The sequence below is a fragment of the Bos mutus genome, chromosome 15, assembly GCF_027580195.1.
Source record: "Bos mutus isolate GX-2022 chromosome 15, NWIPB_WYAK_1.1, whole genome shotgun sequence".
Classification (NCBI taxonomy): domain Eukaryota; kingdom Metazoa; phylum Chordata; class Mammalia; order Artiodactyla; family Bovidae; genus Bos; species Bos mutus.
In genome coordinates this window covers 17,250,443-17,264,379 of record NC_091631.1, presented here as the reverse complement: position 1 = coordinate 17,264,379, position 13,937 = coordinate 17,250,443, and the positions used below count along the sequence as shown (strand labels likewise).

At 44.4% G+C, this 13,937-nt stretch overlaps 1 protein-coding gene across 1 annotated transcript in view; it reads left to right on the top strand.

The window, feature by feature from the left end:
• Nucleotides 1–1,188: 1,188 nt before the first annotated feature.
• The window catches only part of CAT (catalase), a 35,918-nt gene continuing 23,169 nt past the window's right edge, over nt 1,189–13,937 (top strand). Inside the window, exon 1 of the mRNA XM_005890889.2 lies at nt 1,189–1,347. Coding sequence (XP_005890951.1) covers nt 1,282–1,347 — 66 coding nt within the window. The 5' untranslated portion in view covers nt 1,189–1,281. The remainder of the gene's footprint in view (nt 1,348–13,937) is intronic.

The following is a 13,937-nucleotide window of genomic DNA, read 5'->3' as shown; positions in this document are numbered from 1 at the left end:
CACAAGAGGATGGAAACGACTAGAGGAAGGTAAGATCCGAAGAACAAATGTTGATGCCCTATGAGTGGGAGGTTCACACAGAGGAAGAAAAGATCTATAACATGGCCTCAGGGTGAGAAGTTGTAGGAGTACAGATCCCTGTTGAGGTCTGGGAGGACCATTTTCCCCCAGGTTTATTATGCCAAGTCTCAGACTTTGTAGACAATCTCTCTAGCTGGGTATAACCAAGTCTCTTTTCACACTTTACCTAATTTAAATGTCTTGACAAGAGTAAAACACCAATTGAAGGTATTTTCATAGAATAAGCCATTTTTGTACTGCTGAACTCCTGAGCAATTTTCTCTGGAATATCACAAAATATATTGTTATTTCACTTATTAAAATGCATTGCTCGAACACCTCAAAAATTAGTTACATTGTCTTAGGGAAGACATTTTCTAAACTCTAAGGCAGCATTTCTGTTAATAAATAGTGGGTTTGGACATCTTATTTAACTTAGTTAATTATTCTACATCAGGAGCAAGCCAACCTCTTCATGCTTGTTTATACTCTGTCATGATGGGGAGACTTCATTGACCTTTATATTCTTTTTGTTGTGAAGATTAAGTGGTAGAGTTTGGCAAAAATCAGCAGTGTACAGCACAAAGCAGACACTCAAAAAGGGGAACTTCTAAACCAAAAAGGGAATCTAAAGGACTGAGTTTTTGTCCTACGTATTTTAGACTATTAAGATTTATAACTTGCAAATATTTCGCTTTTCTGTTTTTTATTTTTAAAAGCTTTTTATTTTATACAGGAGTGGATTTCTTTCTCTCTGTTTTTTAAGAGCTGAAAGCATGTTAACAGAGTTCAAAGCCCCACCCAGCAGGGCCTAAGCATTCCCTCAAAAAAACTGGCAGGCCACCAACCGCCACCTCCCAGGGCACCCTGAAGGATACTGATAAGCCGAGGAGACAGTCACATCTGGGTACGCGGGGTCCAACCCCAAATTAGTTAACCGGGCGTTTGCAGGTCGGAGGTGAGGCGGTGCCGTTCCTTTTCCTATCTCTTCCCAGCCTCTCCTCTCCCGGAGTCCCTGCTCCTCAGCCCCGCCCCTACTTGGCTTCCAATCCCATTCCGCCTGGAGTTCAAGCGGCCAATCAGATGGCGGTCCTGCCGAGGGGGCGGGACGAGGGGGGGCGGAGCTGAGTGGCGGAGTCTGAAGTCGCCTATTTCAGCTGCGGCGCTGGAGACGCGTGACCCGGGCCCACCTGCAAAGTTCTGCATCGCCACTCAGACATCATGGCGGACAACCGGGATCCAGCCAGCGACCAGATGAAACACTGGAAGGAGCAGAGGGCCGCGCAGGTACACCCTGCGCTCTCCGAGCCGGCCCTACGGTCCGCGTAGGAAGCAGGGTGTTCTCGAGTAACGGCCCCTGCTGCCACAGCGCGGAGGTTCTGGGGAGGGAGGGCTGTACCACCGATCGCGCGGGGGCTAGGGGTGTTTGTGTGCTTCCTTTCGGTCTGGTTGGGCTGTTACATTCGCGGGCGGGAGGGGAGAGGGTTCTGGGCCCGGGGGCAGCGGTCCTGCAGGGTTTGTGGTAGGCTGTAGGTCGTGGATGGTTGGCTTACACTTTTGCGCCTTTGCCAGCTGGGACAGAGGTTGCAGTTTGAGGCAGCAGTGAAGGCTTATGGGGAAAGAGGCAGAGAGCTGCAGCTGCAAGAAAGGAAGTGACGGGGGAAGTGGGAGCAGGCTCTAGCTTTGCCCTGGCTCAAACAATAACTACCAGCTTTCGTATTTGGGGTGTGGGGTGTCTTGGGGGCAGGGAACGACTTTTATCATCTCCATGTCCCCAGCATTGAACATAAAGCGTTGTTTGTGTGTTAGTTGCTCAGTCGTGTCCGACTCTCTGTAACCCCATGAACTATAGCCCACAGACAGACTGTTCTGTCCATGGAATTATCCAGGCAAGAATGCTGGAGTGGGTTGCCATTCCCTTCTCCAGGGGATCTTCCCGAACCAGGGATGTAACCCAGGTCTCCCGTGTTGCAGGCAGATTCTTTACCATCTGGGCCTCCAGGGAAGCGCAGATACAGCATTAAACAGCTAAATAAAAAGATTTGTACACCCATGATTTCTTTTGCACTTAAAAACATCGTCTAGCATTTTAGAGCTAAAAGTGACCTTAGTGATTAATTAATGCATTTATTTACACCTATGCTTTGAGTGCCAGCATGTGCTAGGCACGGCGCTGGGGCAAGTGGAACAAATTCCAGTGAGGCTGAAAGCTCAAAGTCAAGTTTGGGAGACAAGACAGGTAAATAGATGGTTACCTTCCAACGTGGCCAGGGCACTAATATAGGCTATCTGCTGAATGTAAAGGGAGTGAATGTCCCAGTTGGCAGGCTTCTCAAAGCAGGTGACATCTGAACAAGAGCTTTACAGCTGAGTAGGAATTCAGCCCTATAGTGGTTGGCCAGTCATTCCTGGCCTGTACCCCTAGGATGTAGAGCATTCAAGGGCATCTCTGAGCAGGTTGGGTGGGATGGGAGCACTTCTGTTTTGAGTCTTCTTTTGTCAAATTGGGCTAGAGAGTGTTCAGGACTTGCCCAGTTCCCATGGCGGCTGGTTAATGGCAGAGAGAGGACTAGAGTCATGCTTTCTTCATCTTGTCTAGTGCGCTTTCTTCTTTTTAAAATTTATTTTTAATTGTAGGTTAATTGCTTTACGATATTGTGTTGGTTTCTACCATACATCAACATGAATCAGCCGTAGGCAAACATATGTCCCTTCCCTCCTGAACCTCCCTTCCACCTCATGCCACCCGTCTAGGTAGTGACAGAGTACTCGTTTAGTGCTCTTCCTTAAAACCGGGTTAGTGTTCATGAACTAGGATTAATGCTGAGTGCTCATGGATTACCTTGTAGTTCCCTGTTTGTGAGAAGGCTACCATTCTCTTTAAAGGGCCTGGAAAATCTCTTTTCTCATTTTGTTCCTTATTATGTGCTACTAGGGGATTTGGCTTTTCATGAGTTCTTAGTCAAAGTGAACCAGAGAGACTTAGCATCTTCTCAGTCAAGGACAAGTGGCTAGTCAGTGGCAGAGTCAAGATTAGAACTCTGCTTCCTAGAGCCAGGATTCTCTGTACACCCAGTGGTTGCTGCATCTTGGTTCACATGGAGGTGTTCATGAATACTCGGTGAATTGGAAACAATATGGGCAAATGAGATTCTCATAAAACAAAATTCATTCTTTTGAAAGGACTCCGTTGAGACTAGCTTGCCTTGTCACTGTTTGGGAGAATTATTAACTGTTGTTAAATCATTAAGATCTTGCTGGTGACTTGCCCTACATGGTCACCCATGTGAGAAACAGCTGGCCTGCAAAGCTCATCTATAATCTGGGGACTCCTAGTTGAAATACTTCTGTCTCCTCTGCCCATGCATCTCAGTGCACTGTTTACATTGTCCTGATGGGCAGTCACATTGGCATCTTGTTTTTCCTTACTTGAGCTGCTCTGAGTGGAAACTGCTTATTTTTATGAGGAGACTGCCCACTTCGCAAAGGAATTTTGCATCTGTCACATACCCTTTGTAATTTCCCAATGCTTTCTTTGGAAAATTTTCAAACATTCAGAAAAATGAGAAAAATTGTGTAGTATATGCCTATATACCCACGGCATTTTAAAAAATTTCTTTTAACATGTTATTCCATATCTGTCTGTCCCTTCATACATCCCTTAACCTATGTTTTGGAGGGGCACTTCACAGTATGTTGTAGACATCAGTAGACTTGATGCAAATTACCAGAATTCATTGTTTATTTATGTTTTTAAGGCAAAATTTATATACAAAAATATACAAATATGAAGTACACCAATCTGTGCTTTTTGATAAACACCTGTGAATCTGGTTCTTTTATCAAGATGTAGAAGATTCTCATCACCCTGGAATGTTCCCTCATGCTGTTTCCCATCTTTCCTGCTTCTCCTGCAATCCTGCTCCAGGCAACCACTGATGATTTTGCTTTTTAACCATTGATTTAGGTACTTCTTGTGTTAACGCTGCTTTCATTCAGCAAATATGTTTTAAGATAAAAAAAAATGTTTTAGGATTCATTCCTGTCATTTCATGTATTGCTGAGTAGTAATAGTACTAGTACTATTACTGATTAGAGCACCATTGTCTGATTAGAGCACCGTGTGCTTATCCTGTTGTTGGGCACCTGGACTATTCCCAGTGTGTGGCTGTTATGAATTAAGTTTCTATAAAGAGTCTTATACAAGTCTTTTTGTGCACATATGCTTTTATTTCTCTTAAAAAATACCTGTGAATAGAATTGGCGAGTAAGTGAATAAGGTAAGTGAATGTCTTTTGAGAAATTCCTAAGCCTTCTTCTGATGTGGTTTACCATTTTACACTTCTGTCAACAGTGTTTGAGATTTACATTGGTCCACCTCCTGCCATCCTTTGGGATTGTCATTCTTTTTAAGTTTAGCCTTTCTGGTGAATAAGAAGTGATATTTGCATTGCTCTGATGACCAGAGATGCATCTTTTCATGTGCCTATTTGACCAGTGGTATACAGTATTTCTTCCCTGGTGGCTCAGATGCTGAAGACTCTGCCCACAATGCAGGAGACCTGGGTTCGATCCCTGGGTCAGGAAGATCCCCTGGAGGAGGAAAGGGCAACCCACTCCAGTATTCTTGCCTGGAGAATTCATGGACAGAGGAGTCTAGCAGGCTACAGTCCACGGGATCAGAAAGAGTCAGATATGACCAACACACACATATGTATTTCTTTAATGGATTTGTTCAAATCTTTTGTCCTTTAAAACATTGGATTGTTTGTTTTACTATCCTTGATTCATAGCCCATGTTTTAAGTACAGTCGGCTACATGCTGTAATAATACATCCCAAAGTGTATAATGGCATAAACCTATAAGAAGTTTATTTCTGTCTTATGTGATTAGCCAAAATGGTTTGAGGTTGCGGAAGGAGGTAGTGAGTCCTCAGCAGCCCACAGTTCCCCAAGGCTGCAGGCTGCAGGAGGCTGCTCCTGTGGCAACACAGGGTTTCTTAATGTTGCCCTCCACATCACTGTCTAGTCACAGACGATGAAGAGCGTGGAGGACAGTATGTGGGAGGTTTAGATGCCAGGCTGGAAGCGGTGTGTGTCACTTCTGCCTGCATTCCTTTGTCTAGAACCGTGTCACATGGCTGCACCCACTGTGAGCGAGGCTGGGCGACAGTCTCCCTCTACACCCAGGTCACCAACCCTTCTACACCGTGTCCAAACATACTTTCAATGTGGTGACAATATCTCTGGCCATTTTCTTCTGATGTGGTGATGGGCAAACAGGCATAATCTCTTTCAGAAGGGTATGTTGGACTTTTACAATATTCTGTTAGAAATTTATGACAGTGAAGTATAGTTTTTTTTTTTTTTTTTTTCAAATCTTCATTTGCTTGGCAAGTGCTTTTTTAAAAAATAAGCGGGCAGGTCTGCATCAGTATCTTGCCTTCCACCACCCACTTTGTTTATATTTGTTCTGGACTATGAGCACTTTAAGTTGTGGAACTGCTGCTGGAGGGCACCCTGCCATCTCCTCCCTCAAAAACCGGATGCTGAATGTCGTGCTGGGTGTCTCCTTCTTTGGAACCGAGTCAGCCAGCATGAAAACAATTTATGGAGCATCTCTCCTTGTGGGCATATTTCATTGCTGACAAGTAAATTGGGACCTTTGTGAAATTTAACAGGAGAGTGACAAATCAAATACGTTCATAGGTATGACTTGGATCTTCTTAAAAATCTCTCTTTTTCTTTCTCTCAAAGTAGGTTTAGGGGAGGGAGGTGGTTCTCCAGGTTATTTCCAGTCCCTCTGAATGGAACTTGATGGAAACTTTTATTGCTTAGAATGCCATTGGCTCTTCCTGTGGGAAACTTAAAGTAATTAGTAGCCTCTGATCCCTTAAAAACTGGAGACTTTGAGCATTTCGAGACTTTCCTTTTTAAACAATTCCTAATTACTTGGAAGAGAAGTTGGGTTTTAGACCATCCATTCCTGTCAGTGAGTCACAAGACAGAACCTTTGAGGGTTTATGTATTTTTTAGGGTAAACTTGGTACTAGCTGCACTGACGTAACGTTGCCGACACTCGGGGGCTGGAGAGAGGTGACTGAATAACTTCTTGTGCATGTGTGTTTGTATTTCTTGTGGAGACCACCTTTTTTGTTCATTTTCCTTCTAGTACTGTGACTGCTGTCGTTTCTCCTGCTAAGAGTAAAGGAGTCTTTTACTTAGTGCATCGGTCATCCTTCATTTTTTGAGCCTTTGTCTCCTCTTACTCCCTACTTTTTTTTTTGAAAAAGTAAAGGACTAGTGCAATTCTCAGTGCTGTCAGACTTATTTAGTACAGTCATTTTCAAAACAGAGAAAACCTCTTATTCAGTAGCCATTCCGTGTATTTTCAAGGCTTTATTCCCGGTAGGATTATTCTGTTTGCTGATTATTGAAAACCAGTAGCAGTGTATTTTCACCATATCTGGAAATATAGACAGCTCACCAAGAAGAAAAAAAAATGTGAGCAGCTACTGGGACGTGTTTCCTCTTGTACAAAATAATACAAAAGAACCTTGTTTGAAAAGCAGACATTTCCCATTAGGGTGAGGAAGGAGGTGTGTTCAGTCTGTGCTTAGGGGTCCAACCATGTGACCTTGAAGTCTGACATTTATTTTCCTTGTTAAAGGCAACTTTTTTTTTTTTTTTCTTCTGGAATAAAAACTGTCCACTAGAATCTAAAAATAAATGATACAAATGAACTTATTTATAAAACAGAAATAGACTCACAGACATAGAAAGCAAATTTGCGGTTAACAAAGGGGAAAGTGGTGGGGGAGGGATAAATTGGGAGTTTGGGATTACATATACACACTAGTATAAATAAAACAGATAACCACCAAGAACCTACCGTACAGCATAAGGGAACTATACACAATATCTTGTAATAATGAGTAATGGAAAGGAACCTAAAATATCTATCTGGATCACTTTGCTATGTACCTGAAACTAACACAACACTGTAAATCAGCTGTGTTTCAATAAATTTTGTTTAAAAAAAAAAAAAAGCTGATAGAGCTCATCCAGACCTACTTAAAAAAAAAAAAAGTGATTACTAATAAAGTTGGATTAATATCTACAAAAAAGAACAACAACAAAAAAAACCCCACTAGTTGTCTTCCCTGGGATCCTTGGAATCACTTTTTAATTTTCTTCAGGCATTTGCTCCCTCTGCCCTCACAGGCTTCACTTTGACACCAACAGCCTTGTTTGTGAAATCGCTCGGTCTTGTCTGACTCTTTGCGACTCCATGGCTCTATCTATGGAATTCTCCAGGCAAGAATACTGGAGTGGGCTGCCATTCCCTTCTCCAGGCGATCTTCCTAACCCAGGGATCAAACTCAGGTCTCCTGCATTGCAGGTAGATTCTTTACCATCTGAGCTACCAGGGAAGGGCAATTCTTGGCTTGCTGGTGAGACCTTATTGTTCCTTGCCCAGGGCATTGTTGTCAGCCTGAGGCCATATTTCATAGCAGTTAGCACAGTGTTGACATGCCTATTGTCACTCACTGACTCTTTAGTACACTTTGTTTAGTACCAACAGGGCCCATTTGGTTCTTAATGAAGAACATATTTTGATTTTTTCTTACATTTATTGGATTTCATTTTTTTCCATTATATATTATTCAATTTTTTTTTATTGAATGGCACTTCTAGAGGTGGATGGTATAGAATAACTTAGAAATGAGTAAAGTAGGACAGGAACTCATTCTTGCCTCTTGCACTTAGAATGACCAACGGTTCTTGACGTATACTGAGGCACCTGGTGGCTTAAGCATGAAGTCAGCTTACAAGATGAAGTATATCCTGGTGATGAAGTCACCACTTGGAGCCCAGAAAGCATAGTTTTTAGTCTTTAAGGCAGTCAGCGACGTTTCCCAGTGTTGTCAGGACACTGATTTTTGTGCTAGAGAACCCCCTCAGTGTGATGTGGTATTGAGGTGAGTCACTTTCTAATGCTTCCGATGTTTTAAGACGCAAAAAAAGCACATCTATTGAATTCAGAATTTATGAGTGAATGACCTGCATGGAAGTTAGGATTCTCGTTTTCTAGTGACAATCTCTGGGCAGGAGCCTGTGGCTCAGCAAAAAATCTGCCTCCAATGCAAGAGACATGGATTCGATCCATGGGTTGGGAAGATCCCCTGGAGAAGGGAATGGCTGCCCACTCCAGTGTTCTTGGAAAATCCCATGAACAGCCATCATGATGGGCTGCAGTCTGCAGGGTTGCAAGAGTCAGAGACAACTTAGTGACTGAATCACCACCAGGAAGAAGCCAGCGTTAATCACCTGGTTGGTCTGTTGTATATTTTGAGTACAGTGCTGAACTTGCCTGTCCTTTGTCTTGACCGAATGTGTTGATGTAGGAAGAGTATTTAACACAGAGCCTGCCCAGGGTAACCACTCATGCATGATGCAGCCCTTTATTTCTGTCCCTTGTTTCAACTTCTCCCTTACTTCTTTTCTTTGACATTGCTCTTTGATTCTTCATGGAAAAACAAAAAAACAAAAAACAACCCATACTTTATATTGTGGAAAATTTCAAACCGGAGCTGAACAGAAAAGATGGTATAATGAAGCTCCAAGCTTTTGTCTGTCAGCTTCAATAATGAATTTTTGTCACACCAGCTCTCCCCGCTAAGAGCTCCCCTATAGAACAGCAGTTCATGTGAGTTGCCACGACTTGCTGGGGGAATTAGGCATGTCTTGTGTGGCTCCACTGGCAGAGTTAAGGAGCCCCTTCTCCTTGCTTATTTTGCTTTGTATCTAAATGCCGTAATAAATGATGGCCTGAGGATGGCTAGATGCTGAGTTCTGTGAGTTCTAGAGAATCACGTGGGGGAGGTCTTGAGGAACCCTGACATTGTCTTTCTTTTTTTAACACTTTGTTCAAATCTAGATGCAAATAAGGTTCACACATGGCATTGATTGATATGTCTCTTAAGTCCATCTGTCTCTTCCTTAGGGTGGTTTTAAATGAAGTTTACAGTGATTTAGTAACCTGTGAAGGGTCAGGCTTTACAATCAAACAGGGTTCAACTTGAGGCTTGACCGCTGGGCAGATTACCTCACCTCCCTCCCCTTTCGTTTCTCATATTGAAAATGGGATAACAATTCTCCTTACCTTGCAGTATTGCTGTGAGAATTAATTTATATAAAACGTGTGTAAACCAACACATGTCAGTTACCCAGCCTGTAGAATATGTGCAGGAGATGTAAGCTGTGCTGTTCTGAGAAGCACTATAGTGTGTGCTTTTGGGTCCTTGAGCCAGTCTGCTTGGGTTCAAACTCTGCTTCTGCCCCATTTTAGGTGGGTAGCCTTGAGCCGGTTGTATAACTTCTCCACGCCTCAGTTTCCTCTTCTGTATAGTGGAGATTTTCACAGTCCTTACCTTGGAGAGGTGGACTAAATGTGATAACCTGAGTAGAGTGTAGAACAGTGCCCGCAGAGCAAGCTGATATTTGTTGTTCTGAAGCTTGAGTGTGTCTAGTAAGGCCTTTCACACCTAAACAGAGAGAGGAAGAAAGAATCAGTGGGATGACAGGAGATGCAGGCATCGTCTTCATTATAAGCTGAGGCTTAACTGGAGAATGTGGGTAGGAGTTTGGGCAAAGAGGGCCTGCTGAGGCCGTTTCCCTGATTTGAATTTATTTACGCCTTGTGTTTAGGCGACTCTGGAGACCACCAGAGGAGTAGATGCTACTGTGGCCACTGGCTTCCAAAGGGAAGAGCGTGGGCCCTGTGTAGGCCTGGGTCCCTTTCCCAAACTGCCCCACCAGGGGAAGTTTCCCCGCTTCCTTGCATCAGGGCAGGAGGCCCGGAACACCACCTCACTGTCATTCTAACCCCCCACCGAGAAACTCGAGGACCAAGGCAGTCTTTGGTTTTCTGAACGCGGTGTGTTGTAGGCACTGATATGCTAGAAGACGCTAGGTATATTCTGTACTGATCTCTGAGAATATAAAGCTGACATTATGACTCTATTGGGATTGAAAGCTGGGGACAGTTTGTATGACCCTCTTTTTCAGTTTAAAAAAAGAAGCCTACGATAGCGAGTTCTTGGAAATTCTGTGAGCAGAGGGCACTTACCAGTGGCAACTATGTTGACAAAATATTTCACCAGAGAAAGCCATCTTGACTGCTCCCAGGAAAATTTCTTCATCCCTGTCTTAGTTTGAGCCAAAAAATACAAACAGCAAAGCCAAAGTGGAATTTTACTTTGATCTCGAGCCTCTCTTTCTAATCATGGTGTTAGCCTTTAAACCAGGCCAAAATACTTCTTGCCAATTGCTGCAGCAATTTTTATGACAAGTTTGTTTCACGGTTTTTCATCAGAATTTGAAGTTACAGGACTTCCCTGGTGGTCCAGTGGTTAGGAATCCACCTGCCAATACAGGGGACGTGGCTTCCACCCCTCATCTGGGAAGATTCTACGTGCGACGAGGCAAATAAGCCTGTGTGCCACAACTCCTGAAGTCTGAACGCCGAGACCTTTCTCTGCCCCTAGAGAAGCCAAAGCACTGAGGAGCCTGCGTACCACAACTAGAGTCGTCCCCACTTGCCACAACTAGAGAAAGGCCCTGCACAGCAATGAAAACCCAGCATCACCTAAAAAAAAAGAAAAGAATTTGAAGCTATAAATTCAGATATTTCCCTTTTGCTTTTTGGAGGGAAGTGCAGGGAGAGGCATGGGCTATTGTTACCTCCTCCTCCTTTTGAGAAATAATCTTTCTTGGCCATTTCATATCGGTCCACAGTTTAATTCATTCCCTTGTTGAATCCTCAGCCGTGGTTGTGCACTTGTGGCAGGGCTCTAGATGCAGAAAGAGTATACTGTCTTGAGAGAAAAAACCACAAGGCACTAAGGCAATGAGATTATCTGTTCTGTGGGCCCAGGAAGATACCCTTGGCCCAGCTTGTGGGGTGGCATGGGTGCGGCAGGAAGAGTGGTCCGGGAGAAGCATGTGCGGTTGTCATGAGGAGTTGGCAGCCAGAAAGATGTTAAACATATTAACAGGTAACTGATGCTGCTTTTCCAGAGCAGGAGCTCTCAGAATTGCCTATCAACAGAAGAGCTCTTCTGTCCTCAAAAATATTCTAGTTGTAAGTGGTCTTGCACTGAGTTAAAACAGGCCCTTCCCTGGCCGTCCAGTGGTTAAGACTCCTTGCTTCCAGTGCAGGGGGCACAGGTTCAGTCCCTGTTGGGGAACTGAGATGCCACATGTCACGTGGAGTGGCCAAAAAATTTAAAAAACAAAAACCCTATAACCAGCAAGTTGGCAGACATATCTTTGCCCTTCCATACTTTCCTATGTGCTGCCACACAGAAATCTGCATAAAGTTACTTAAATACTCTGAGCATGTGGCATCGACCACTAAACAAGTAATGATATTCCTCTCACTGGTTGTGGACAGGCTTGAAAGAAGATAGCTAGAAAAAAAAGCCTTGCATATGGCAAGTGCTCGAGAAATGGTATTTACAAAAGGAAATGAGAAACTAGGTACCGTTCCATCAGCTGTGCTGAATCTGTGTGTTTGTCCTTTCTGATTAGCTTTGGACCAGTGGTAACCGTCCTCCATCATATCCCTAGAGAAAGCCCAGAGCTTGCGTCACGGGATGTTGGGGATGCTGTTTCTTTTGTTTGCTGCTGGTGAAAAACAGGGGCACGGGCTCCAGGGTGTGGTTATATTCTGGTTTTACTGGCACTCGCTGTCCTCAGGAGCCCTCTGTCTACCCTCCTCTGAGGGGGCAGACCTCTACCCTTGTGTGTGCAGGTCACAGGGATACATCCTGCCGGGCTCTGGTCTGTGGGGACCGGGAGGACAGTGAATGAGTGACTTGAAATGAGTCACCTGGGGGGCCCTAGTGCTAAATCCACTCCCCCGCCGCCCCACGCCTGCCATCCAGCCTGCAGAGGGGTCCGCCATGGGGCTGTTGAACTAATGAGACCCAGGTGCACTGTGGCTGCTTCTTACGTCCTTGACCAACAGACAAGCTCCCACTTATTTTTCCCTCCTGCCCCGTCTTTCCCGGCCTCTGGCTGAAGTCCGCTGACTTGTTGCTCTCATCACCACTGCCAGACAGTTGCTGCCTCTGCCTTTGGTAGGCTTTTCATTTTTTCTCCCTTCTTTACCACTCCCCTCCCTTGTCATCACCTCTGCCTTTCTCAGCACATGCAGGGAGTGGCTTCATCTGACTGTACTCGTTTAAACAGGTACCATCTTCCAGGTCTTGCTGTTCTGGGACATTTTTGTCATTGCTTGTAGCCCAGGAGGGCTGGTTTTCACTGCTTTCTACTTCAGTTTAGTCACTCAGTCATGTCCAAGTCTTTGCGGCCCCACGGACTGCAGCATGCCAGGCTTCCCTGTCCATCACCAACTCCGGAGCTTGCTCAAACTCATGTCCATCGGGTCAGCGATGCCGTCCAACCATCTCATCCTCTGTCCTCCCTTTCTCCTCCTGCCTTTAATCTTTCCTAGCATCAGGTTCAAAATTATTCTAAATGTTTGAGAATGCTGGAAGTTTGATTTAAACAAAAATCAAAACAAATTGTATCTATTCTGGGGTTAATTGCAATGCTTACTGCATGGAACTGGCTTTTTTTCAGAAATGACTTTTAAAATTTTGCTTTTGATGGTCCATTTCCCAGCTCCACCTTCACTTACTTTATTTAGTAAAGCTTCATTGCATTAACTCTGTTAATTTTCACCATCTCAGTGAATATACTGTGTCCTTCTTTTCATCTAGTGATTACTCTCTGTCTTTGTTTAAATTCAGTATCTCTTATTTGATGTTGCCCTAAACACCGCCTGAAGTCAGGAGTCTTTTCCTCCCTGATCTTTGACCATGACCTCCATTCTGTCTTGCTGACTGTTGAATCTTTTCCTGCCACACTTGTTTTAAAGACATATTGCATATCCATTGGCTTGGAAAGGTGTTAAAAGAGAGGACAGTTGATCTATTAGACCAGGGAACTAGAAGAGAGGCTGAATGTTACTGACCTACAAACCCAGGTTTCATTTCTCGGGGGGATGGATGTCATGGAGGAGATTCCTGCACTGGGTGGGCAGGAGGCCCAGTGACGGCAGCGTTCCAGCATTGCCACACTAAGATTCCATGATTCATTGTCACGAGGCGAGACCATCTCGTTCTTTAGTCCTTCAACTCGCTCATGCCCTCATCCAGCTGGCTCTGCATCTGCCTCCTCTGGGCGTAGGTTTTAGTCTTGACTTTATCACCCTGACCTGGTCCTGAGGAGGAGTCTTGGGATGTGGTCTCGTTAGTTTCTCAGCAGCAGCGCCTTTCTGTATTCGGGATGCAAAGATGGAAATGACCCTCTGACCCGTTTACCGTTCCTCTCACCGAGCTTGGTATTCTCTCACATACTCTTCTCCCCCCACCACTGGCCCCCCTCCCCTGCCATTTTTATTGTTTTGCACATGAAAAGTTGACTAACTTGCTAGTAGCCAGGGGAGGACTGGGGAAGGTTGTGGGAGAGGCAGTTGGCTGCTGTCAAAAGCAGAATGTGACCACAGAGCAAGATGAAGCTGCCCGGGATCACGAGAGGCTTAAAAATGCTGCTCCCACCCTAGAGAAGGGACAGCTGAAGGGCTCCTGCTATAATAGAAATGGGAAAATTGGGTGGATCTAATTTTTAATTACAGTGAAACAACCTATCTCATCTCATAGACATTTGGCATCTTTCGAAAATTAATGCTGTAATCCATCTTACCAGTAACTGTTTATTTTCGGTGATGACAAAAGCCGGTGACTTCTTTTGGAATTGAGAAGAGATGCTGCAGATGGCTGAGTACTGCTTGAGAGCAGCGTACT